This window comes from Podarcis vaucheri, assembly GCF_965113315.1.
Source record: "Podarcis vaucheri genome assembly, chromosome: 6".
In the NCBI taxonomy this organism is placed as follows: domain Eukaryota; kingdom Metazoa; phylum Chordata; class Lepidosauria; order Squamata; family Lacertidae; genus Podarcis; species Podarcis vaucheri.
In genome coordinates, this window is record NC_138764.1 from 56141783 (window position 1) to 56168781 (window position 26999).

The 26999-nt window shown below is 45.8% G+C and overlaps 1 protein-coding gene across 2 annotated transcripts; it reads left to right on the forward strand.

Annotated features, from left to right (window-relative positions):
• The first annotated feature begins 8592 nt into the window (after positions 1–8592).
• Positions 8593–15196, forward strand: KLF17 (KLF transcription factor 17). Of its 2 annotated transcripts, none has more exons than XM_082227050.1 (3): positions 8593–9325; positions 11010–11997; positions 12717–15196. In XM_082227050.1, the coding sequence occupies exons 1-3, from the start codon at positions 9233–9235 to the stop codon at positions 12890–12892; spliced, it is 1257 nt and encodes a 418-aa protein (XP_082083176.1). In that variant the 5' UTR covers positions 8593–9232; the 3' UTR covers positions 12893–15196. The 2 variants fall into 2 exon arrangements, with proteins under 2 accessions (XP_082083176.1, XP_082083175.1); XM_082227049.1 differs by having other exon boundaries at positions 8597–9325; positions 11007–11997.
• The last annotated feature ends 11803 nt before the right edge of the window (positions 15197–26999 follow it).

The following is a 26999-nucleotide window of genomic DNA, read 5'->3' on the forward strand; positions in this document are numbered from 1 at the left end:
CTTTCCAACATTACACCATTGAGTTGGATTTGTGGCACTGCAGAGGGTTTGTTTGTGCTTGTTGGTGCAGCACTTTGGTTTTTTTGGGATGTTGAGTGATAGGCCAAGCTTTTTGTAAGCTTCTGCGAAAATATTTAGGATGGTTTGGAGGTCATCCTCTGGGTGTGCACACACTACGTTGTCATCAGCATACTGAAGCTCCATGACGGAAGTTATGGTAATCTTACTCTTTGCTTTCAGCCTACTCAAGTTAAAGAGCTTTCCATCTGTTCGATATATGATTTCTACCCAATGGGGAGTTTCCCTTTGACAATGGGAATGAAAATAATGAATAGAGGTAAACCCTGTTTAACACCTGATACCACCGTGAATGGTTCACTTTGAGAGCCATTGTTATCTGTGATAGTTGCTATCATATTATCACAGAGGAGCTGAAGGATGTTCACAAATTTATCTGGGCAGCCAATTTTCAGAAGGACAGTCCACAGGATGTTACAATTTACAGTGTCAAAGGCCTTAGTCAGCTCAACAAATGCCATATACAGGGTTTGGTTTTGCTCTCTGCATTTTTCTTGTTGCTTGTCCAGCTTGCATGTGATGCTAAACCAAACCACAGCTGAGAACAAATGAGCAAGCTTGTGAGTTCATTGACTGAATACTGCAGCTGCAGCTGCAGCTCTCCTTTCCTGGTCCTGCTGCCACCATGCTAGCCAGAGCCAAGCTATGGTTCAGCTTAGTATTTTGTCCAAACCGAGCTTATTGGTTCAGATATACTTGTAAGCACAGCTTATATCCCTTTGGGTTGGCTTTGACAATACACAAAAACAAAACACAATATGTAAGCAGAAATTAAATTGTGGGTGGGGAGACATAAGCAGCTGATGAAAGCAGAATAAAAAAAATCCAGCAAAATTTAATTTGCTTTGGATTTTTTTAAAAACACACACAACCAAAAACATTTTTACCTTTTACACTCAGAAGGCCTCACTCTCTCTTGTTGCTCCTCAGCCCATCTCATCTCACAGGAAGTTAAGAAGCTGCTTTATACTGAGTCAGACTGTACCTATGCTCTCCAGGGTTTCAGACAGTGGATATTCCCAGCCCTACCTGGAGATGCTAGACACTGAACCTGAGACCTCTGCTCTGCCTCTGGACCTTCTTTTTGTGTGTGTACATGCCCTTTTAGAAGAGGCCACCACCGCAAGAAACACACTTAGCATTTCAGTATTGCTAAACTTATCAGTGTGAGTCTCCTTGAAATCACTGTAAGCTGCCTTGCACATTTTTAACTTAGTGGCAGGGTGTGTGTTTTAAAAACCAAGCATGCTTCACAATAGCATCTCAGTAATCCTCATAACAAGAGCTCTGCAGAGTCAATGAATATTATGTATTATCCCCATATTGCAGAGGGGAGGCGATGGTGCTGAAGCTAAGAGATAGTGGGTGGCCGAAGGGACTGAGGTAAGGCTCAAACCAGGGGCTGAGGTAAGGCTTACCATACTTCCCTGCTCCCAGTTTCAGCTTCATCCTAACCAACTTTACATACTCAAAAAATATCCAGTTGATTTCAGAGGGACTTACTTTAAGGTAATTATGCTTAGAACTGCATTCTAAGCTTTTGCAGTGGTGACACCACTTTTATATTTAAAACTAATTCATTACATTTATGTCTTTCCAAAAATTTCAGGGCACTGTACATAGTTTTCTCCTCCGATTTTGTTCTCTCAATACCCAGTGAGACAGATTAGGCTGAGAGAGAGAGAGAGAGAGAGATCAGTCCAAAGTCACCCAGTGACCTTCACCACTGTCTGCGTAAGGATTTGAATCCAAGCCTTTGCGTTCCTACCACTACGCCGCACTGGCTCACATTTTCTACCTCAACATCTCATTCCCCAAACCACATATATCAAATTCTCTTTAATATCCACTATCCAAATTCACTTTTTTCCACCCCCAATGACACCATACATCAAGGTACTCTTCTATAGATGGCACTTTTATTGAAGCATCTGGTTAAACTGGAGATTTTTGGTTGTCCGTTGCATAATTTAAGAGGAGATGTGCTGTAGCTTCCATTTTCTATGAATGACTGTAGGTAACAAACCAGCTTCAATAATGTGTAACCCTGAAATTTTGGATCCCCTCCAAACTGATGCCAAAGCTTTGTGCTCCTTTTGTGCTGTTTACACCATTTCCCCACATCCTTGACTCTTGGGACAGAAATATGCTTAAGGCTTGTGCCTTGCTCACTGGCTGAATGAGTCACTTTAATACGCAAAAATTAGGTTTAGCAAAAGCAAAGCAGCTTGCTGCTCACCAGGTTAGAGACCTGTTTTCTTTTGAATTTGCCCTGAAGGCAGAAGAGCCTTCAAGGTCTTGCACTGCCACTGTCAGTGAATTAATTCTGAGCTTGAAACAAAGATGAGCAACAGGGATAGTGTGGAGCCAATTTCCTTGTAGAGACCGGCATGTGCCTTGAGAAGGAGTGCTGCATCTCTTGGGGAGAGATTTGCATAGTTGTTGCTTTTCTGGATTAAGGCAACCATTTATTTTCCTGCTCCACCCGGATAATTATGGTCTGGTAAGGAGAGTAACTGGAAGAGTAGCTTTTTGATTCAGGCTCGAGAATCCAGTGTGCCTCTCTCCTGATGGTTATTAGTGCATCCACTTTACTTAGAATTGTCTTGTGCACTTTCCAAACAGCAGAATCAACCCAAAGTTCTTAGAAAGGTAACTGGGTATGGGAAACCCTGTGTTGGCAAGAGGCTTGGGGAGATAAGACCTATCTCTCCTCGACAAACTCAACAGCTAAGGAGCTTCTCGGTACTGAGTGGCTGGAAGCCAGATCCCAGCTAAAGAGGGAAAGCAGAAGACACTTTGCTTCGCTACTTGGCACAGTCCTGTGTAGTTCTTCAAGGGCCTGAAGACCACCCTGTGTGCCAGCCCATGCCCTGTTTGGGAATCTGCCAAGATATCCCCAGCGACAGTCACTCTTCCAACTATCCTGCACATTGGCAGGTGAAGCAGAGCTCATATGAGAAGGATGCCTTTCATGCCCAGGGTATGGAAAGCCCCAGCTTGTCAAAAGGAATACACCCCATGCCAGAAGAGCTGAAATAATTAATGTTGATATTCTGAGATCAGTAGTAGCTGTCTAACTGGTCACAGGGACTCTGTACAACATTTAACCCTGTCTGCATTTGGGATGTGCTTGCTGCATGTTCAAATGGATCACAAAAGGTTCTCCCACTGTTAGGGTTCTCCCACTCACAATGCTGTTTATTTAACATTTTTGCAAACTTCTCTCTATCATAAAAAAACCAATTATCTCTCTCCTGCCACACATATATACAGCTACTGTACCTCACGGAAAAGGCAGCAGCTGAGACCCCGTACTCAGTGATAAAACTATCACTGCTTGGAATATACAACGAACATCACCAGCAGACACTCAAGTTATCTAGGAAAAAAAAAATCCATACTTGGAAGTGAATGGTCTGTTGCTGTTGTTGTTGTTTTTTTAAAAAAAGAAGGGAACTCTGAAGACCAGATCAGGACTGAAACATAAACATTCCAATGCAGAGAATTTCCGAGGCATTCTCGTGTAATTAAAATTAATAAGACCAAGGGTGCTATGGCAGTTTAAGGGCTAATTGGTTTATTGTGACATGAGCGTTAGGTTAACACACACACATGTATGCAAATGAAGTCAGTATCTCTTGTATGGTGTATGCATACATACAGTGCAATATTTTGTAGCAGCTGACACTTGTTAGGCTTCTTCCAAGAAAATGTGCTTCAGATTGGCAGGTAAGGCCATATTCATGCAGCAGCGCTTGCACTGCCAGTCTGGTGCTACAGTGCAGAAACAGAGGAGGTAATTAGAATAAGCAGGTACTTTCCCTTGGGCATCCCCATAGTGAAATCAGGGGATATTCTCGTAACTTCCCCCATCAGTCAAGAAACCAAGAGAGGATAGGATCCATTCATGAACTACAGAGGCATTCATACAATACTTCAAATTATGAAGTCATGTGTGGGGATGCCCTAACACAGAGAATGGAAATAATATGCATAGGGAAGTCATGTGCCCACACTTGTGTAGTAAGCAAATAGAACAATTTACCTTTTCACATTTCCTCTCTTATTGAATATATGTGTAGTACATGTTGCTTTTTGCACCTTTTATCACGGAGGGGAGGGGCATATTTGCATTTCCTATTACTAGATAAGAGTTTACACATGAACAGAAAGTCAGAGATAATTGATGGGAGGCCGTGTTCTAGTCCTGGAAGCAGCAGCAACCACCTGCCTCCCTATTTCATTTCTTGCTATATTGTCTGAGTTGCTTCAGACATTTAAAACTATTGTTCAGGGGGTGGGAAAGAACAAGCAAAACATTTGGGTTTTGACACCTAAAACTAAGCCTGTGCATCTCCTCACATAGGGAAATGCACGTGTTGTTTCTACAACTTGATGTGCACGCATCCTCTTGTAGGTGGGCTCAGCTCTGGACATGCTAAACAAGCAGCAGAAAAAGTAGAATTTATATTACTCTTTTATGTCACTTTCCTCAAGCTTTCTTACATCCAAAGCCTTGATGAATCCAAACTACATTCCTATTGTCTTCTGCTACTTTATTGAAGAGGTAGGAATGGATGGGTTGAGTAACTGGGATAGCTTAGTTAGAGTGTGTTGCTTATAATGCCAAGGTTGAAGGTTCAATCCCTAGATGAGACAGCTGCATATCCCTGCATTACAAGGGGCTGGACTAGATGATCCTTGGGGTTCCTTCCAACTCTTCAATACAGTCGTACGTTCGGAAACCAAAGCGTGGCTTCTGATTGGCTACAGGAAGCTGCGTTTGGCTTCCAAAAATCATTCAAAAACTGGAACACTCACTTCTGGGTTTTGATTGTTCAGGAGCCAATTTGTTTGGGAGCCAAGGCGTTCAGGATCCAAGGTACGACTGTATTGGTAGTTACAAATTGATTAATATGATTCTGAAAATAAACAGCCACTGGCATTTCATAGAAGTACTGCTGGGTCTAGTACATTTAACTTTATAAAATTTGTGGATGATACTACATCTGGAGGAACTGCATGCTAGAGTATTCTGATATGAACCTGGGCTATAGTTATACAGTCATACCTCGGGTTGAAGCTGCTTCAGGTTGAACACTTTCGGGCTGTGCTCCGCTGTGACCCAGAAATAACAGAACACATTACTTCCAGGTTCCGCCGCTCGCGCATGTGCAGTCAATATGACGTCATGTGCATGCATGGAATCGGTGAATTGCAACCCGTGGGTTGCGTTTACTTCAGGATGCGAACGGGGCTCTGGAATGGATCCCGTTCGTATCCAGAGGTATTATTATTATTATTATTATTATTATATCCCACCTTTCCTCCAAAGGGCTCAAGGATGGTTATCCCTCTCCTCATGTGATCATCACGACAAATCTGTGAACTTTCTCCTTCAGCCCGTTTGAGCTAGGTCTTCAAGAAGCTTGACATGCGAGATCTGTAGGCCTAGAATAACCCATTATTTACTCCATAGTCTACCAATCACACCTTTCTACTCCCTACTTCCATTTTGGTTAGCATTGTGGCCTCAGGCAATCTCATGCTGCTAATGGATGTACAGTAATTTCAGTATTGGGATGCTAATATTGCTCTAAAACCCTAATCCAATCAATTTGACTCTGCAGTCTGATTCAATCCTAAAGTGTAAGAGAAATGTAAGCCTTATCAATTGCTCAAGCTCAAAATTCAAAACCCAGCTAATAAACTACCAAAATGAGAAGACAGCAACAAACATGAAGGCAGAACTGTTAGATATGGGATATGTGTTAGAAGTGGCAAAGAAGATACAAATGTTTGGGAATAAGATAGGAGAACAACCAGGCAGGCAGCAAGAGTGCTGAAAATGTTGGTATCAGTGTTAGCGCGGATAACAAACCAAGCATGAGTCAGCAATACAATTCTGTGACAAATAATGGTGAATGTCTTTTTCTGTTATCAGCAGAAGCATCACTTCTAAGACTAAGAAGAAGTGAAGTAAGTGTTCTTTGTCATTAAGACTCACATGGTACTCACCCAGGTCTAGCTGAAGGTGGAGTATTGCATTCATTTAGGCACTTGCAGTTCAGAAAAATTGCTAACAGGCAACAAAGGGGTTCGCAAGAAAACAACAAAGGTGGCAGAGTCTAGAAGTACTCCTAGCTCGAAAGGCTAACGAAACTGGGCAACAAGTCCATCTTAGGGGAAATAAAGTTAGGGCAGATATGTTGAAGAGTTTGCAAATATTTTTTAAATATCTTAGAAGATAAATGGACAACATATTATCCACTGAGCATAAAACAAAAAGCAACTGTTTTCAATAGCAATGATATAGAAACTTTTAAAAATCTATAATATCCTGGCTTTTAAAACCCAAGGTTGTCTGCCTAGAACACTTCCCGATGCAACATTCTGTTGAAGATTTATATAAATACCAGCGTGTACGAGGCTTTATCGAGTACAAAGGGATAAGTCTCTGCCCATAGGGTTTATAACCTATAATCTATCACAGGGAGACAACAGAGAAAGGAGAGGGGAATGTAGAATCATAGAATCATAGAGCTGGAAGGGACCCCAAAGGTCATCTAGCCCAACCCCCTTCAATGGAGGAATCTCAGCTAAAGCATCCATGACAGATGACTATCCAGCTTCTGCTTAAAAACCTCCAAGGATCCTTCCTTGGAAGTCCACAACTTTCAGAGGGAGATTATTCCCCTGTCGTGCAGCTCTTACTATCTGAAAGTTTCTTCTGGTGTTTCTTTAGAATCTCCTTTCTTTGTAACTTGAAGCCGGGGTAAATAAGGGAAGAATATGCATTACAATAGTTTACACATATTTAGGCTTAATTGCAATAGGAAATAGAGACTGTGTCAAAGGCTTCACAGGAAAAAATAGGTTTGAGATTTAAGACAGAGCATCATTCAAGTGATATGAGTAGCAGTTTCATACATAAGAGGAGGCAAGGAAGAAAGGAAGGAATAATTTGAAGAAACAGCAGACTGTCTATTTTTAAAAATGATTTTAATTGTTTAATTTCAACAGCTTGTTTTCTATAGCTCTAGGAAATCATGGAATTGTAGAGTTGGAAGGGACCAGGAGGGTCTTGCGCTGCAGGAATCCTTTTCCCAAGGACGCTGGGTTGCCTGCTCTACCAGCTGAGCTGTCTGCAGAACCCTGTTAATATGTACATAGCATACAAAATCACAATGGACTCAAGTCCATTAATTTAAATGAGTCTACTCTGAGTATGGCCTAGTTGGATACCACACATCATTTTTGCTCAAAAATGTTCAACCTTTGATTTCTACACACCATCACACATATAGATTAAAGTCCCAGTTTTACCCAGAACTTTTACCGACTTTGGTTTTGCATATAAAGGATGATTAATGCACATTATGCTTAGAACTCATTGACAGGCTTCAAGGGCTTACTTCTGAGTAATCATGCAGAGGATTGATCTCATTATGATTTTGAGTTTCATTCACTATTGTGACATCTCCCTTCTGCTGTCTTTTGGGAGGTGGGGCTAAGAATTTGCCCCGTTTGGTTTCTAAACTTGGAAGTCAGACCTTTCTCTTAAATTATTTCATTCACAAAAATCATTCTTTTTGTGGAGATACCCATGAAACACATTGTGTGCTAAACATTATGTCTATCACCCTGTGTGTTTCTCCACTTACCTTCTTCCGTAGAGGGAAAATCATGCATCAGAACCAGAACTCATTTGCTATAGATGCTACTTCCACAGCAAATTACTGAAGAGGAATAGCAGAACTGTATTTCTATAGACCCCTAATATCCCTTTACAATGGGCATCTCTGAATTTCTGAACTGAGTCCAAGGGCAGTTATGGGATGCCTTTCTGTGAAGATTTTATGGAGGATTTCAGTCTGCTGTGAAACATTTTGATTAGGTATAGGTTGTTGAAGTACTGTACATGACTTTCAATATTCCTTCTCACTCTCTAATTAAGATAAACATGCCTGTTCAGCCACCTGATCTGCCTTTCCTATTTCATGCCCTTTTTAAAATTTATGAACAATACTGATAGGATGTCCAGTTTAAAAAGAAAAATCAGGACACCTTATAGAAAGGAAGAAAACAATTTAAATTAGACATACAATGTAACAAAGTATAAAGCAGCATAACTGCATAAGACCTAACAGTGGGCTTTAATGGGTGTATGTTCTTTGGAACTTTAGCAGTAGCCCCAACTATGCCATTTTCAGCTGTGGACATTGGGCTGGGGGCATGTAAGATCTTCTTACAGTCCTTCATTGTAGCTGTTTTCTTCTCTGCTTCATGAGATGTTCAGAAGCAAAACACAACTCTCTGACATTGCTGTTACAGTTAACTGGGCAACCACCACTTGCACTTCTGTTTTTTGCAATTATGCATGAAGCGTGCAGAATGACTTCCAAGCTTCCATGCATAGGTTCATAGCTTCCCCTAGAAGCTGGATCCTGACTTTAGTTATAAATTGTATCTTATATTTATCGACCACACACACTACCTCTCCTTCTAGGAAAAGCAGGGTACAGTATTTGATGTTCTCTGTCTCTCATACACACACTGCAATTTTATCCTCGCATACGACAACCCCTCCTGCGTGGTCTCTTAGCCATCGCCAGTTGGCCGGAGTGGGGATTTAAACCTGCCTCTCCGCAAACCCAGGCGGACACTAACTAATCACTAGCACCGTGGATCTCGAAGAGTAGGCTGCTCTCTCCAAATCGATTTCCTACGAAGTGCCTACCGGAAGCATTCCGTGGCAATTGCTCCAGAGTAAAGACCGCTTGCTTAGTAGGTCTGCTTCTGGATCTAAAAAAAAGTGGGAAGGTGCCCCTTCCTTTACCAAGAATGGGATTTTCTTGCTCATTTCCATTTGCTTGTCAACGAGCTTCGACTACAGCCGAGACCTTTGTAGTGGGCGTGGCCGTTTCCTTTGTAATAAATTCCAAAGATGAGCCTCCTGAATATGTAGTTCGCCTCGGCCAATCAGAGCGCACGGGAGCTCAGCTGTTTTACTACTGGAACGCAAGGAACCTTTTTTTTTTTTTTTTTTTTTTGGCGCTTGCAGAAGTTCAGCGCTCGTTCAGTGCCTGGAGGGGAGCTGCCGGACTCGGGGCAGTTTCCTAGCTCTTTCCCGCTCAAGCCACCGTGCAAGATGAGCGCAGCCGTGGAGGAAGCTGTCTTGCCGTCTATCTCCACCTTTGCCGGATTGGTGCCGCTGGAAGACCGGCAGCCCGACATGGTACAGGTGAGGGCGCACGGAACTGTTTGGGAAAGCGCCGGAGGGGCGAGGCGCAAGGAAGACCCTCTCGCCCTTTAAAACTAATATTAACGGAATGGCGCTCCGAGACTATTTGGAGGGGTTGCGGGGCAGGGGCCCTGGGCCCCCGGGGACAGTTTTCCTGTTCTTAATCGCCCTCCGTTGCGCCCCTTCCCGCCGCCAGGATCCAGATGTGTATTTTGGGGAAGGGTGTTAGAAACTGCGCGACGGCGCCTTGAGGCTGCACCCCACTTCTAACCTGCCTGGCTTTGCTGGGGAGGTTCCTGGTCTTTGCACTCGTAGGAGAATAAACTACCTTGGATCATATAAAAATGACAGAGGTCAGGATCGGCTGCGAGCAATACGATTTTTCAACGATGTTAATTTAAAACTCTTGCCTGAGCTGTTTGGGGGCACCAACGTTATTGAGGTTTTCGCTTTAAAAAAAAGAAAAAAACTTTCGAAATTATCTTAAGAATTCTGGAGTGACACATGCCTTAAATTCAGCTCACAGCTGTGAGGCTAAAATACCGCACTCAGCCTCTTGGAGCGCGGGCAGGATACTAGAATGTATATAAGCGAGAGTTTTATCCTGGTCCAGGAGTACGTGCAGAGAGTAAGGGTGGAGTTCCTGATCAGGCTGAATTGATGCCCGAATTGTTCGGTAGCAAAGTTAGCCCCTCACAGTTACTGAAATTCCTACCTGATTTGCGTCCCGATCCTGCGCTGCGTTGGGCACCCCGAGGGGCAGTGGCGGCGCGTGCAAGCTCTGGTCCTTTAATAAGGAAACTTTGGGAGAGGGGCATTTTGAAGCCGGAATGGGTGTCCCTACGAAAAAGGCTCTTAGGGAAAGCGATTTTGAGCAGAAAAGCGTGGTAGTGGAGGAGGAAGGTAGTTGAGCATTGCTCTCTCACACCACACCCCCCCCACTTAAAATCTCCCTTTTCTTCTTAAAGGTCGTCACGGCTCCCTTATACGCATTTGCGTGTAAAATGTATTTTTGTCCCCACGAAAATTTCTGGGCGATCTAACAATTTAAAGGCTAGCTAGAAACAAAAACACCTTGAACATATTTTTGTGGGACTTGGAAAGGATGCAGGGATGAAGTTTTTTTGACGGCCGAGAAATTTTAACTTAACTCTCCGCGGGACGTTTTGGTAAAGACCGCCGTAATCTGCAAAGGACGGAGCGTACCAGTCATATTCCAGCGCGAGGGGCTTCTCGCTGAGCGGAACCAATCAAATATTGGGGCGGGGGCGGAGAGAGGGCGGGGCTAGTGGGGGGGGGTCAAGTCAATTAACTCCTCCATAATTAACTACATTCCAAGAGGAGATGGGTACATTTTGGAGAGATCAGGAAGCGATCCCGGCTCATTCCTGGCTGGCGTACTAGTAGGCTGTGTAGACGCAGGATCCGCTCCTCCAAACCATAACGAGGGGACCGGGTGGGATCCAGTGGAGCCTAGCAGATTGGTATTAATTCGAAGTGATTTGAGTGCCAGGCGCACCCTGCCCTTAAACTCATCGGAGAGGGAAGGTGCGCGCAACCCGTTTTTCAGGTTAGGGGGTGCTATAAATAGTGTCTGGATTTGGCTCCCCAGTAGCATGTTTGCGCCTGGCACCTTAACTCTTTCCCCGCCATAACCCCGCTGCTCCTATCCACGCAGCAGCAGCAGCAGCAGAGGATCCCCACCCACGTGGAGGGCGCCGCGACCATCAAGAGGGAAGCGGACGAGCTAGGGAACTTCGTCGACCTGGAGTTCATCCTGGCGCACACCACGAACGGGCAGCCCACGGGGGTGGCGGCGCCCCCGCACCCCAACCCCAACTACCCGTTGCCCGAGACTCCCGAGAGCTGCGGCACCACCTACGACAGCGACAGCTCCAACTACCAGCAGCCCTCCAACAAGTTCGCCGCGTCCTACATGCCCAGCCCCGGCCACAGCTACATGGCCGAGCTCTTCACGCAGGACATGCAACAGCACCCGGCAGCAGGGCCGGGCCCTTGCGAGCTGCAGCGGCGGGAATACACGGAGCTGCGCGCCCCTGGCCTGGCCCACGCTCCCCCAGGCTTAGCTCGGGGCCTATCCATGGAGCACTTGCGCGTCAAGCAGGAGCCGATGGACGGGCAGCCGTGCATGATGAGCGGCAGCCCCGATTGCCTGGGGCCCGCTCCTCTGGACCACAAGCCCCTCCTGATGCAGGCCATGATGCAGCAGCAGCAGCACCAGCAGCCGCCCCTCCCGCAGCACGCGCCCTCCGGCTTCCCCAGCGAGCAGATGAGCCCCGCGGCCCAGTGCCAGGTGGCCGGCGACATGCACGCGCAGATGGGAGCCCCCCAGCATTACCCCCGGGGCGCCCACCTCTTCCCGCCCAACTTCGCCGGGCAGATGCAGCCCCAGTTCCGTGGACACTTCAGCGTCTTCCGGGAGTCCTTGAACGCGCACGCCCAGGGCCTGCACGGGCTGCTGGTAACGCCGCCCAACTCGCCCGTCTTGGATTACTACGCCCCGATGGGGCCCCCGGAGGAGTGCAAGCCGAAGAGGGGCCGCAGGTCCTGGGCGCGCAAGCGCACGGCCACCCACAACTGCGAGTTCGCCGGCTGCGGCAAGACCTACACGAAGAGCTCACATCTCAAGGCGCACATGCGGACCCACACGGGTAAGGAGGGCGCGGGGCCCGGGCAGGAGGGCGCGGGGCTGGGAGTGGAGTTAAGGGTCGCTGGGGGTGGGAGGGACGCGGATACCTCGGGTGGGTGGATGTGGGGAAGCGGGTTCGCGGAGAAGGGCTCCCCAAGAGGAGGAGCGGGGCGGGGGAAGCCCCCCCCCGTGGGCGCACAGGGTGTAGCAATGTGGAGAATTGGACGCAGGGCAGACTCGCCGACTGTGCGAAAACTGGCAGCAAACTCTGCCAGGCTGATCTTATATGACACCTGGGCGTGCTTTGGCCAATCATGTCTTCCCGGGAATGTGCCGGTTGTGTACAGGGGACGCTGCAGGAGCAGAGCTTGGCAGGACAGCGCCAGTGCGCCTTGTTGCTTTATTCCGCGAATTAAATCGTTTCTGGAAAGGCGCATGCAGTACAATCCTGTGCATGTTGTTTGCCCGGAAGTTTGTTTACAGAACTCTCCAGTTCAGACCGCTGACTAGGTTGAACTAATGCGAATTTGATGTAAAAGCGGTTACGTCCAATGTAGGACATCGTTGGGGCCAGTTTTCACCAGGGTTGTGAGATCAGTTGAGAGCACATTCCCTGGAATAGACTCACTTGATCTTTTATTTGGGCAAGTGTTTGCCCCAGGGTGGGTGGAGACAGAGCCATTTGCACTCCTTTTCACCAGGCTAGAAAGTTCACGTTTCTCTCCTTTTCTGTTTTTCCAGGTGAGAAGCCTTATCACTGTAACTGGGAAGGCTGCGGCTGGAAATTTGCACGGTCAGATGAACTAACACGCCATTACCGCAAACACACTGGTGTCCGGCCCTTCCAGTGCCACCTCTGTGACCGTGCCTTCTCCCGATCAGATCACCTGGCCCTGCACATGAAGAGGCATGTGTGAAGCATGGCCTGCTGGGGCACCGGGGTGGGATGTGGTAGGGATGAAGAAGAGGGGGATGGGACAGGGACGCAAAGAGACTCTGAACTCTATTTATGAAGGGATGGAATATTTTCTTATTGGAAGAGGTAAATTATGTATATATTAGTAAAACATTTTAATATTTAAAGAGGAAACCCAGTTGGTTCTTCCATGGCAATATGGAAAATGTTTGTGTATTTAAGAGTGAATAGTTACACAGATCTAACTGCAGCAGAGTATATGAAAAATTGCACTGGAAATATTTGTGTGTGGGCACTATAATTGTGGCAGCATATCTCTGCCATTCCCATTCCAAATCTTCAGTGCGCACACAGCCATAGTTCAAAGACTATGTCAATTGCCTCAAGCGAGTTTAACTTTTTAATGTTTTGCTCTGTACAATGGTCTTTATTTTTTATCTTGTAATGTAAAATGCTTACTCTTGTCGAACTACCTTTTTATAGTAGGTATCCTTGAGGAAAAGAGGGACAAATTTAAACTTGCTGGCTCCTTTTGTTCAAAGGGACAGATCCAAAAAGGTTGGCTTGAAATAAGTTAACCCAGTGAATTAAAACATCTGCATCTCATACCAATTTTTTTAAATCAAAGATAGATGGGGGGGGGGTTACCTCATGTTTTGCCAATGTATATAATGACCAGGGAAGGGACTAGGGGGAAGTCAACTTTTTTCTTTTTTCTAAAACGGTCACTTCTGGAACAGGTTGCAAAACCAAAATATAAACCCTGAACAAAAGGCAAAACTTACTCTGGAAGATTGTGTGAGCTGAAGGGTTTCAAGGACCAATGTAGTGCAGGACAATCCTGCTGATCCTTAACTCAGAAGCAAGTCCCATTTGAGTTTAATGGGACTAACAGCACAATCCATACATTCAATAAAAGCACCATTGAGTTAAGCAAGTGTTCTAAGGTGGCCAAGCTGAAAATGAGGACAAGACTCCGACACTTTTAATTAGTTGTATAGTTTAATAGTTGTAAGTTGTCACGCAGGCTTACATCTTCTACACAACTTCTATTAAGCAGAGGAATTCTGTCTTTTTTTTCAGCCATTAACCCCAAAGTATGCCTAGAGTTGCAATGTTAATTCCCCCCACCCTTGTCCTGCTCAGGGATGCTGCTAAAGCATTGCCAAAAATGCCTTAACATTCAAATACACTTTTTTCCTGCAAAATTGAGATACCGCATATTTATAGGCGAAACCTTTAAAAAGTTGCCGTATAAATGTGTACTACTTTGGTGCTGTCAACCAGCTAAAATTCCTGTGGATGCAATCTTTGCTTTTAAGGGAACAAGTCACACTGAATGCAGTGGGAGCTACTTTTAAATAAGTTTATATAGAATTGTGCTTTGGCTGGCTAACTGTACAATCCTATATGTTTACTGAAAAATAAATCCCACTTTTCTTCAGCAGGGCTTACTCGCAGATAAGTGTGCATAGTACTGCAACCAAACTGTCTTAGCTTTTAACTGACAAGAAGATGTCTGTACATCTGCTTAGTTGCAATACCTCTAGGTGCTTTGTGAGAATGTAACATGATTTTCAACCTATTGTCTTCGTAAATGGGAAAGAAAGCCATCTTTGCTTGCTTCTTACACAAATGTGTAAGGCAACGAATGCTCCAAGACTCTTGTAGATTTATGAATTTAACTAGCGACATTTTTGTAAAAGTACAACTGAAAACTATGGTTCTGTTCTTGCAATCATTTGTCCTGAACTGCCTATTCCTTTGCTCAAAGCAAAGATGCTGTTTGGATCATGAAAGCAATCTGTTCTACAAGGCTAACGATTTGGTTGATTAACTGATAACCTTTAAAAATATGTTTTGGTGTCTCCTTCCAAAGGATGATCATGAAGCCAGGTACTGCTGCAGCTGCAACCCCTCTCCTACAACTGCCATGGCAGCTTTTTTACTTTTCATTTTTTTGTAAAGGGCATTTTTGTCCATTTCTGCTATACTTGAAACTTTCTTTCCGAAGAGAAAAGGACCCTCTCAATATGTAGCTCCTGCAAACAAGTTGTAATTCTTTTTAAAAATGCTGTAAATGTATTGTTGTTGTTTTTTGTTGTTGTTTTTTTATAGGCTGGGTAAATGACCTCAGCCCTGGTATGTGCACTGCACCTGTCTGTATTATATTGTTAATATTGTGTGTGTGTTTGGCTTGGGCCCATCGAGCAATCTACCGTGCAAAATGTTAGTTTTCTCTATATGCATACCTTTTAAAGATTGTTGATCTGATGCAGATAAATAATAAAAAATCTGAACTAAAGTAGTTTATTTCTAATTTAATTGCAAAAGAAAATGTGGGCAGGAGGACGGCATCTGAAATGGCGAGGTAGACATCTTTTAAAATAGGAAACTGCTCTTTGTTTCACAAGTTAGGTTTAAAAACAAGTAGTGGTTGGAGTGCAACTCTTGTCATTCCCAATCCCTTGTGGCTGATACGCGTTGGGAGTTCAGTAACACTTGGACTAACGAAACCTGCAGATGTGCCAGTTTCAGTTTCCTCCCCATTTTGCTTGGGTGCCTAACACAGACGGAAATTCAGGTATGAGATGGCCAGGTGCAAAGAGGGATAGGGGTCCTATGCCATTAATAGTTGTGTGGAAGTAAGTGGTGTTTATGTACCTGCTAAAATCCCCACTTTTACACACTTGTTAAAGGCGCAGGAGTCCCATCATTGTCTGTAGCTGGCCACCCTACTCAGGAACCAGGATTGTGTTTGCAGCTGTATTAAAAGGAAGCAAGGACTTCTGAGTCTCTGTGATGCCAGGTGGCTAGAGGACAGGTTCCTCCACAAATTCTATCAAGGCTGGGCATGACCCATCCCTCTGGCTCAGCTGAGCTCCCGCACTGGATCTACTGGTAGTTTCACTCCTTGCTAGGCACGAAGGCTTCCTCTTTAAATTAATAAGGGTGACTAAGTTCTGGCAGGTCCCAAGCCCAACAAGCAGGTCTTTCTCCCTCCCTCCCACAGGCACTCATACTCATTTTAAGGGCTGGGCTTGTGCAAACTTGATGCGGAGCTATTGGCACAGGCAAAATGACTGTCCCAAACAAGATGGGTTTCATGAGCTGGGGCTGGAACTGGAGGCTACATCTGAACAGAGGAATCTGTAGGGATGATGGGCTCTGGCCATCCACTCAGTCATCTGGTGGAGGGAGCTTTTCTGTTGTAGATTACTTAGCTAGGTGCAGAGTGGGAGGGTGTACATAGCGATCTGAGAACTTTGCAGACTTATTAAGGGGTTTAAAATGGCAGGGCAGCTATCCTGTGGGGGGTATTCTAGGGTCGCTGGTTGGTAGCGAAATCTGAAGAAAGCATGCAGTTAGTTGTGTGCATCTTACCAGAAAGGATAACTTTTATTCACTTATTTGCTGTAACAGAGAGCTAGATTCTGCTCATGCTGACGGTGTAAATCTTATTTCGCCCTGCTGGAAGCCTTTGAACTAGTTGTGACTCACTAAATCTAGTGCTGACATGATTTTGGATTTGGTTAATCGCTAGCGCATAACCTGATTTCAAACTAGCTAATTTGGTGTGCAGATGGCTGGGTTTTATACTTGTGTGTTGATAAACTAATTTGGTCCCTTGTGTGAAGCTTGGCTGCCTCTGCTTGAATTTTGAAATATGCTTGTCTGGCTGGATAAATGGAAGATGATCTTGGCCTCAAATTAGATTTTCTAATAGATCCAGGTTTGTGTGTGTGATACTTCTCTAAGGAGTGTCTTTGTTTACAGACCAGAGAAAGAGGTGTGAGATAAGCTGAATACCTGATTAATCAGGCAAGTGTATGTATGTATGTGTGTGTTTGTGAAAGAAAGAGAGAGAGAGAGAGCACCACTGCTCTTGATATAGTTAAGCCTCTTAGTTCCTACAAACATCCTGTAACACTGGAAAAGCTGGATTCAGAGTTTACCTCCCCTGCTCTCAGCAAATATCCACGGCCTGCGATTATTGTGGGGAGGAAATTATGTGGAATGACAGATAATAGAATAATAAAATCTTAGGGTTGGAAGGGACCCCAAGGGTCATATAGTCCAACCCCCTGCAATGCAGGAACCTCATCTAAAGCATCCATGACAGATGACCATCCAATCTCTGCTTTAAAGCCTCAAATGAAGCGTCTACAACCTCCTAACGGAGACCACTCCAATGTCTAACAGCTCTTACTGTCGGAAAGTTCTTCCTGATGTTTAGTCGAAATACCCTTTTTTGTTACTTGAAGCTACTGGTTCAAGTCCTACCTTCCAGAGCAGGAGAAAACAAGCTTCCTCCATCTTCCATGTGACAGCCCTTCAGATGCTTGAAGATGGCTATCATACTTCCTCTCAGTCTCCTCTTTTCCAGGCTAAACATCCCTAGCTCCTTCAGCCACTACTCACAAGGCTTGGTTTCTAGACCAGTGTTTCCCAACCGGTGTTCCGTGGCACACTAGTGTGCCGCGAGACGTTGCCTGGTGTGCCGTGGGAGGGAGGAGGGCGAGTCGGGCGGTGAGAGGCGGGGCGGCGGCAGCGAGGAGAGGCCGCCCAGCGCAGGGCTCTCGCCGTCTGCCTGCCTGGCTGCCTGCGTGGCGCTGACGTCACGGGGCTGTAACGTGCCCCACATAGGCACACGCGGGGCGGCGAGCGAGCTCCCTCCCACATCCCATCGCCGCTCGATCGGCCGGCCTACTGGGCTGTCGCAGGCGGAAGGCCTGCGCATGCGCGAGGTTTTCGCGCCTTCGGGATTCCCTTCACGCCTTCCTCCTCCCGGGTCCTTGAGAGCGCAGGAAGCGGCAGTGCGAGACTGGCGTTGAGCCTGGTAGGTATTGCGCTTGCCAAGGCAGTCATTTGGGAAATGAAAACTTGCAAAGCAAGCAACCAGTTCAATCTGAAGTACGTGTATGCTTAATATCCTGTATCTGAAACCTGTTTTGCCCCCTCCCCCACACTTGGTGCCATTTTCATCTACACATGCAGCAGAGTAAGTTGACCCAGAATAGTACCAACTCAGATGGCAGATGGGAGAATGACAGTGCTGAATGCTTTCCCATGTAGAACAGTCCCTGCAAATAAAAACCTAGCATATTTGGAAGAGGGATGCTAGCCTAACCATTACCTTCTATGCTGTTACTATTTTTTTATTTTTTTTTACATAAGTAAAAAGTGACCTTTCCCCATCTGGCATGGTGGTGTGCCTCGAGATTTTTTTCATGAAACAAGTGTGCCTTTGCCCAAAAAAGGTTGGGAAACACTGTTCTAGACCCTTGATCATCTTGGTTGCTCTCCTTCTGAAATTGTGCCCAGAATTGGACCCAGTATTCCAGGTGTGGTCTGACCAAGGCAGAATAGAACGGAACTATTACTTCCCTTGATCTGGACACTATAGTTCTGTTGATGAAGCCTAAAATAACATTAGCTTTGTTTGTTTGTTTGTTTCTGCATCACATTGTTAAGCTAGTGGTCTACTATGATCCCTAGATCCTTTTCACATCTACTACTGGCTAGCCAAGTGTTCCCCATCTTATAATTTGTGGAGCTCGTTCTTCCTGCCTAAGTGTAGAACCTTACATTTGTCCCTGTTGAAATTCTTTTTCTTAGTTTTGGTTCAGTTCTCCCATCTGTTAAGGTAATCTTGAATCCTGATTCTGTCTTCAGCGGCATTGACTACCCCTCCCAGTTTGGTGTCAACTGCAGATTTGATAAGCATCCCTTGAATACCTTCATCTAAGTCATTTATTAAGATGTTGAACAACAACAGGCCCAGGACAACCTTGTGGCACCCCACTTGTCACTTCCCCCCCCCCCCAGGATGATGAGGAACCATTACTGAGCACTGTTTGGGTTTGGTCAGTCAATCAGCTACAAATCCACCTAACAATTACCTTGTTTATTCCACATTTACCAGCTTCTCCACAAGACTATCATGGGGGCCCTTGCAAAAAGCCTTACTGAAATCAAGATATACCATGTCTACAGCATTCTCCTGATCTACCAAGCTTGTAACTATAAAAAAAAGAAATGAGATTCATCTGGCACAGGGGCATAGTCAGGATTTTTGTTGGGGGAAGCAAGCCTTTTCGTAGGGGAGCAGGGAAGAACCTTTCCTATGTATTTTTTATTGATTTGGGGGGAGGGCAGCTGCCCCTCCCTGCCCCAGCTTGACTACACCCATGATCTGGCATGAGTTGTTTTTGAGAAACCCACATTGGGTCTTTATAATCACAGCATCCTTTTCTAAGTGTGCACAGACCAACTGTTGAATTAACTGTTCTAGGACCTTTCCTGGTATCAGTGTCAAGCTTACCAGTTGGTAGTTAAATGAGCTTTAATTTCCCCCCTTTTTGAAGATGAGTACAACACCCTACTTTCCACAGCACTGTTACTTAGATCTTTGGGGTGTATTGCTCTGTTCATATATTTTGCAAGAGGGAATAAAGCATTTGTTCACATAGTGTTTATAGCTTACTAGAGAGAAGGTGGTGTACCAAACAAAACCGAAAATGAGTGGGATACAAATATTTACTGCTTTAGGCAAGATGGTCAGGTGAAAACTCCCTAAGCTTCAGCTGCTGGAGCGTCTATTGTTCTGAAACTCCTTATACAGCTTCTAAAACTGAAATAGGCAGCGGTTTACCTAGGGTCCTTTGCACCTTTGGCAAGGAGCTGTATCTGCACTGGTGCCAGAAAAAAACACTTTACCACAATAGCTACTGTAGAAATTACTACATTTTACGTGATTCAAGTACTCAAAGCATTCAGAGTGAGGGCGAGGGGAGTAGAAAGGGTAAATAAATAAATAAATAAAATGCACACCTTTGTGCCATGGTGCAACAAGGACGGGAAACTTCTCTCGCATTTGATCTTGCACATATACATCATACACTCCATGATCTGATAAGTGATTCTTGTCCCACCCCTGGCTTGAGTCCCTGGTTGGGGCTGGTTTTGCCAACCCCTAGGCTGCTATTGCTATTTGCAGTTTAGTTGCACTGCAGAAAGCTTGCTGGGGCGACCACGCATTACAAGGAACTCAGAAATAACTTTAAGAAGGTTTTAATAATAAAAATAAAAACTCCTTTTACACTAAATATATCAACAAGCATGACCCAACCACCAGCCCATCCCCCAGGGTACTGAGAGAGCTAGGTGCTGCTCTTTATATACTATAACCAATTGCTGACACAGCTTAATTAACACAACTTAGCAGCACCTGCTATACTGTTTCACAGCTGTAAAACTGGGTCTCGTTATTTGCTCTGGCCCTTAAAGACATACACATCTTGTGGAACAATAATGAACCTTCACATTTAAAGAGACCATTCAACACCTGGAAATAGGATACAAGTCTAATGCTCAGATGGCATGATACTATCTAAAGAAAAAGCAGTACTAATGGGAATGTTATGTGTTCGGATGGAGGGGGGGTGGACTGAGTCCAGCTATGCAAGATGTGAAAGATGGAGGGGAAAGAAGACGGTACCAAGAGGAAGGGCCTACAGGCTCCTCATCTCCACCATCTTTGGTGATAATATAAGCTCCTGTTCTGTGGGGTAAGGGAAAATGAAAACGCAACTAGCACGGCAATGCCCTAAGATGACAGAAAACATGAATCACCTGGATATTGTGATGAGGCCTTGATCCTATAAACAGGGCAGAAAGAATCACAATACTTGGCCTCTGAGGTGTTGCTCACTGAACTGCTGGGGGTGTGTAATTCGAGTGGAACCAGCTCATCCTGCCTGCTTGCATACGTTACGTGATGGTCCAACCATTGGAAGTGAATGAGGCCCTTAGTGCAAATCATGAAGTGGCTGGTGTTCTCTGTGTTAGCTTTGTAAAAATCACAAACATGAGCTGCTTTGGGTGGAGTTAGTGTAGCAGTTCTGTATGCCTGCATGCCAGGTAGCCTCCAGGGAGCAGCACTTGTAGAACAAAAGCTAGAGTCAGAGTTCTCAGAAGAACTCAGTCCCTGGCAGGTCTTGATGCGAAGAGGCTGTACTGTATCTTGTCCTAACTTCAGTTACATTTCCAAAGTAGAATTATGCCCCCTTGTGAAGACTTTGTATAGTGTACTATCAACACAGCTCGATAAGAATGCTAGAATTGTATGTATTTCTTCTTTCCAAAAACAAGTCGGCAGTGCATTACCCCAGTTGCCTGGGAGCAAGCCCTATTTAATTCTGACAGCCTTAGTTCTTCTGAGTAGTCATGTATAGGATTGCACTGTAAATAACTGTCCTGAGATGGAATAAGAAATTCACATAGGGGAGTTTGTTGGCACCCGCCTGTCTCAAGAGACCTTGGAGTGCACCTCTGGTCAAACCACTGCATTAGAAGCACCGGTGGCCTCCCTGGGGCACAAGCCTGAGCGGTATACATGGAGGTCCTGGGCTGCACAGATGACAAGACCCACCCCCCTCAGTCTCGCTGATGTGGTCCAAAAGAAAGCAGAGCAGTATGTTTGGCATCAGCTTGGCTGCAAGAGTTGCTGGAAGGAGGCATACAAGGCACCATCCAACCCTCTTAGGGACTCCGCTTCGGATTTGTATAGGGTTTACTCCTTAGCCTTTTCTTCTCCCGACGATATCCCACAAGGCAGAGGATCAGAGTTTTCCTCCTCTTAGATGGGTTATGTTCCGAGGTTGATGAGCCCCCTCTGCCTCCCGCTTCCCTCTACGGCACATGCAGAAACCACCTTCTTGAGTGTTGGGCCCACTGTTGGTCTTGTCCACTCAATCTGCTGGAGCCTGTCTTCACATGCAGGGGTAAGTCCCTTACTCACTGAGGGTTTAAGCATTGGCTACTGTTACCCGGTTTAGCCAGCCAGTCAAAACCGTTTACCAGGGTGTGGCTGCTGTCACTTGCTGACAGTTTCCAGAACCCAGAAGGTGAGAGCTGCGTTGGATGGGAACCAAAGGTGGACAAACTACCCCAAAAGGAACATGACATGTCCCCCACCAGAGGTACTACCCTTGCCCGAACACTCCATACACCCCAGGTATGGGAGTAAAGGGACATAATCAACAAGGTTGGGCTGGGTCAGGCCAAAGGCCCATCTCCATCAGCATTCTGGTCCTCCAAAGGTCAACCAGGTGCCTCTGAGAAGTCCACAAGCAGGGCATGAGCACACCACAGCCATCTCCTGCTTGTGTTCCCCAGCAACACTGCGGATTCAGAGGCTTACGGACTCTGGTCCTGGAGGTAATACATAGACAGCATGATAGCCCTAACTTCCAAATTCCATGAGTCATCTGGCCACACAGTTTCATCTGTGGCCTCTCAATTTTCACATTATTTGGGATACTGAAAACACAAGCAGGCTGAAAACACAAGCATGTCCCTGCTCCTCCACATGCAGCTGCTGGGTGACCATGGGCTAGTCACACTTCTCTGAAGTCTCTCAGCTCCACTCACCTCACAGAGTGTTTGTTGTGGGGGAGGAAGGGAAAGGAGAATGTTAGCCGCTTTGAGACTCCTTCGGGTAGTGATAAAGCGGGATATCAAATCCAAACTCTTCTTCTTCTTCTTGGGGTGTTGCACTAGCTACCCTCACTGGGCTCAAAGTATCTTCTTTCTCTGCTGGGGTCTTTAACATGCCTCCCCAAGTTGAGACCTCTGCCCTGCTAGCAGAGCAGACTGGGTGCAAATTGTGATGTGATGCTAGCAAGGCAGAGGAAGGCTATGATGTGACCATCCACAAGGCAATCTTTATTTGAGTGCAGCTAAGATCTGATAGCACCAAATGTGAACATCAGGCAGCAAGGGAGAGCTGGGAATTATCACTGCCCTGTGGACTCTGGTGCCCAAAGGCAAATGTTTCCTAAGGGTGAGGCCGGCCTGCATCTCCATGTGCGTGCGTACGAGTGTGATACCCATGGCTTAATGATCTCAGCCTTCAATTTGTAATCTGATCAGAGCTGTAACACTGGGCAAATAGCAAAGGAAAAACATGGCCACACGCTCAGATTGCGCAACTGGCATGTTTGTCCTACAGAGGTTTGCATTGAGAAATGAATTTCCATATACAGTTGTCTGGGAATTAGGGACCTTGGTATCGTAGGCTACATAAGGGGGAACGGGAAGGTCAACATTTTCTGTTCCTTGCAACCTTGAAACAGTTGCTGTGGAAGTATGCAATTGTTTTAGATGTTTATTATTTAATTATTTTTAAAATTATTTTTAAAAATGTACGGTTTTAACACTGATGTATTGGCCACCCTGGGCTCCTTTGAGAGGGAAGAAGTTAAATTCAATCAAATCAATCAATCAATCAATCAATCAATATTTGTCTTGATTTTCCAAGAACTGACAACCAGAAGTGCTTGGCTGAAGGGGCCCTGTTGACACCTCTCCTTGGATTCCCAGGAGCCTGAGGATTCCTGCAACGAGCTCTTTGTCAACATGAGCCTCTGCCTGCATTAAGGCTCCACGGGGTCCTGACACTTACATTACCCCGCCTTGCTCTCACCAGCGTCAGATCTGGCTACATGGCCCGTTGAGTATCTAGTTCTAGTAATGTACAGAAACGGTCGGGCAGAGAGGAATGTGGAGGAGCACCAAAGGAGCGCAGCCTCTTGCTAAATGCTCAGTTATCCAGAGCAACCACCAGAGGGCACTGTGCTCCTTTTGAGTCGACGCGGCTGGTAAGGCTGCCGGAGCGCGGAGTTACGTAACCCGGGAGCTCGCACTGCGCTCCGCGTGGCTTTCAGCGCTTGCTAGGGAATGCCAGCTGGCGCAGGCTTCTGGTCAACCCCCCTCCCCTTATGCTTTGCAGCTCCGTCCATTCCAGTTCAGTTTTTTAAAGCATATATTTTTATTGGTTTTCAATCCTGCGACAATGCAAGCGTACAAAATAAAATAAAATCCCAGCTCTGGCCTCCTGCAAACCTTTGCTCCGTGCTTTGACACAGTGTTACAGTCAAACTGTAGTGGTTATTTTTCACAGGTGCTGGGAGACACAGACATTTAAGTGAAAACGTCCCTTACTCAAAGTTATAAGAAACTGCTCCATGTTTTATTACAAGCGATCTAATTCGACTACAAGTCACATTTCATGAGCTGTTACTTCCACCCTGGATATCATCCACTCTGGCCAGGTTGGACGGGCTGGGTTTTCCCAGTGCTGTATAGCCCCAAACATAGGGGCCAGCTCCTTGGGGCGGAGGTCCCTTCGCTCACCCCCGAAAATATTTGAGGGGGCCACTGCCCCCAAAGTCAATGAACGTTGCCATTCAAATGGTGTGCATGCACCGTGTGGTGTGATCACTTGAGTTATACAATCAGAAGCTATTCCCAAATCAGCATCTCACAGGTAAACAAACTAGCAGCTACTATCAAGCTCTGTCTTACACACTTTGTTTTTGCAAATATAACAGGGGGCAAATAAACACTGACGATAGCAATTAAAAGCATTGCATCAATCCTAACTTAAACATACAGATTAACATAGGCAGTCTATGTGTTCAAAGAGGTGACAGAATAAATCAGTTGCTGACACCCCTCTGCCTCCAGGGACACAGAGACGCCAGTGATGGCATGAACAAGCTCACAGATCCAACCCACTCAAAGCGTGCCTGTTCCCTTGACCAGTTCTGGGGCTCTGGCTGCTTGCCACCCTAAGAGCTGGGCCTGTCCTGCTCTTCAAGCGGAAGGTGCAGACAGAGTGTGTTGCTTGTTGGATCAATGTCTTACTTTGCACTTAGCCACCTCTTGTGTACCTGCCACACTTTGTAACCTGTGTCTGGCCTGCATACCCATTCTGATTTACAAATTAAAACCTGTGGCAAAAAACAACAACACAGAGCTGGGAGTTCGAGTTCTTCATCTTGCAGTGAGCACAAGGACACTTAGTCCTTAATTATTTTAGGCACTACAATACTTGCAAGCCTCAAATACTAGCCTTGCAGTGGTAGAAACTTTCTCTGCCCACCCCACCCTGATTCATTCTCTCCCTTGAAATGTTGGCCATAGTCACTTTTTTCCAGTTGGATGTCTTCTGCCCACCCACCCCGATTTTCCCTGGGAGTTTGGGGTAACCAACTCAACATTTGTTGAAACTCTGCCTTACATTGGCCCAATTTGATAGAAAGGTATGAGGGAAAAGGCTGTGTTTCACCTCCTGGCTGGCTCTTGGTACCATCCTGTAGCAGTACCATCTGGGATGGGTGGGTGGGGGGTATCATCCTGTAGGTGACACCTCCGCCCCCACCCCAAATTCCTGTGCAACCCACATCACACTCAGCATTCACAATGGCCATGGATGGAAAAGCTGGAAAACAAACGTGTTTCGCTAAGAACAAAATGCTGCTGTTCGGATGCTTTGAAAATGTGGTATTTCTCCCACAACAGAAGTATTACCTTGAGGCAAGATGTCTGGACCATGCACAGCAAAGCAGCTAACTACTGTGAATATATTGTGCAGCAGTCCGATCATCTGGAAAAGCCCTGAATAATGCGAGAAGCTTGGGCAATTGTTCCACAAGCCCTGTCCTAAATAGTCCTGCTGAGAGCAGAGAGGGAAAACAGCATTTGAGTGAGGGGCTGATCTGGCTTTAATACTCAGTGGTGTGGATCCTGGATGTGAGGATCACGGAAGATGCTAGGAACAAAGGAAGCTGCCTTTTTATGAGTCAGACCACTGGGCCATCTAGCTCAGGGCTGTCTACACGGACTGGCAGCAGCTCTCCAGGATTTCAGGCAGGGGACAGCTCAACGTGGAGATGCTAGGAATTGAACCTGGAAATTCCTGCCTGCCAAACAGATGCTCTACCAATGAGCTATGGTCCTTCCCCAACACTGGAGGACTGCCAGGAGAGAAGATACACATTGCAAGGGTTGCTAGGATCTCCTGGATCAAAAGAGTCAGGAATTAAAGAGCTTAGGGAATGTGCCACAGATATGGACAGTGAAGCCAGGCATCCTTCACTCTTCCTGCTGCAGGAGCCTCCTCTGCTTGGGCCACAGCGTGTATGTTCTAAAAGCACAGCTGCAGCATGTGCAGTTCACCCCTTGGGAACAGAGCCAGGGGGAGGGGACGGATGCCAGCCCAGGAGAAAGCTGGAAACACATTGTCCTGTGTAGAAATGAAAAATGGAGCAGTTTTGTGCAGAAAGAGACTAACAGTTATGTGCAGAAAGAAGACTTCCCTTTAGTCCTGTGGGTTAATCCCGCCATTGCCAAATCATACCAATCTGCAAAAAGAAAGAAGTTGGAGGATGAGGAAAGTTATTCAAGCAGAGTAGAAGGTGGAGGCGGCCTTTTTGAACTGCTGATTTCATAGGCAGTCAGAGGAGGAGAAAGTAGTAGTAGCAGTTATTTATTGAGTTTATATACCGCCCTATACCTGGAGGTCTCAGGGTGGTTCACAGAAAAGACCACAGCATATATAATCAGAATAAAAACAACGACCCAATAAAAACCCCGCAGAAAACAGCCACATTTTAAAAGGGTATAGGATGTTAAACAGATCAACCAAAGGCCTGGTTAAAAAGGAACATTTTTGCCTGGTGCCTATAGGTGTGCAATGAAGGCGCCAGGTGAACTTCCCTGGGGAGAGCATTCCACAGACAGGGAGCCACTGCAGATAAGGCCCATTCTCGTGTTGCCACCCGCCGGACCTCTCGAGGAGAATGCACACAAAGGAAGGCCTCAGAAGATGATCTCAGGGTCTAGGTAGGTTCATATGGAAAGAGGTGGCCCTTGAGGTATTGCAGTCCTGAGCCGTTTAAGTTAGGAACTAAGATAAGGCAGAGGGACCCTTGTCCAGGGAGGCACTGCTCACGGATCAACAGATACATACAAATACAACAATGTCAATACAAAATGATGCAAATACAAACAATACAATTCATATAAATTCAGAACATTTCAACCATACAAAAAACCAAACACATGGCTCAGGGGGATTTGAACCCAACTCCCCTTAGTCCTAGTTGGGTGACACTCTAATCCAGGGGTCAGCAAACCTTTTCAGCAGGGGGCCAGTCCACTGTCCCTCAGACCTTGTGGGGGGCTGGACTATATTTTGGGAGGGGGGAAAATGAACGAATTCCTACGCCCCACAAATAACCACGAATTCCTACGCCCCA

What these genes read in the sequence shown, in the direction of transcription:
- KLF17 (XM_082227049.1), top strand. Translation starts at nt 9,233, where the DNA reads ATGAGCGCAGCCGTGGAGGAAGCTGTCTTGCCGTCTATCTCCACCTTT. An exon ending in GGCAGCCCGACATGGTACAG is followed by an intron (nt 9,326 to 11,006) that starts GTGAGGGCGCAC and finishes TCCACGCAGCAG; the next exon opens with CAGCAGCAGCAGAGGATCCC. An exon ending in GCACATGCGGACCCACACGG is followed by an intron (nt 11,998 to 12,716) that starts GTAAGGAGGGCG and finishes CTGTTTTTCCAG; the next exon opens with GTGAGAAGCCTTATCACTGT.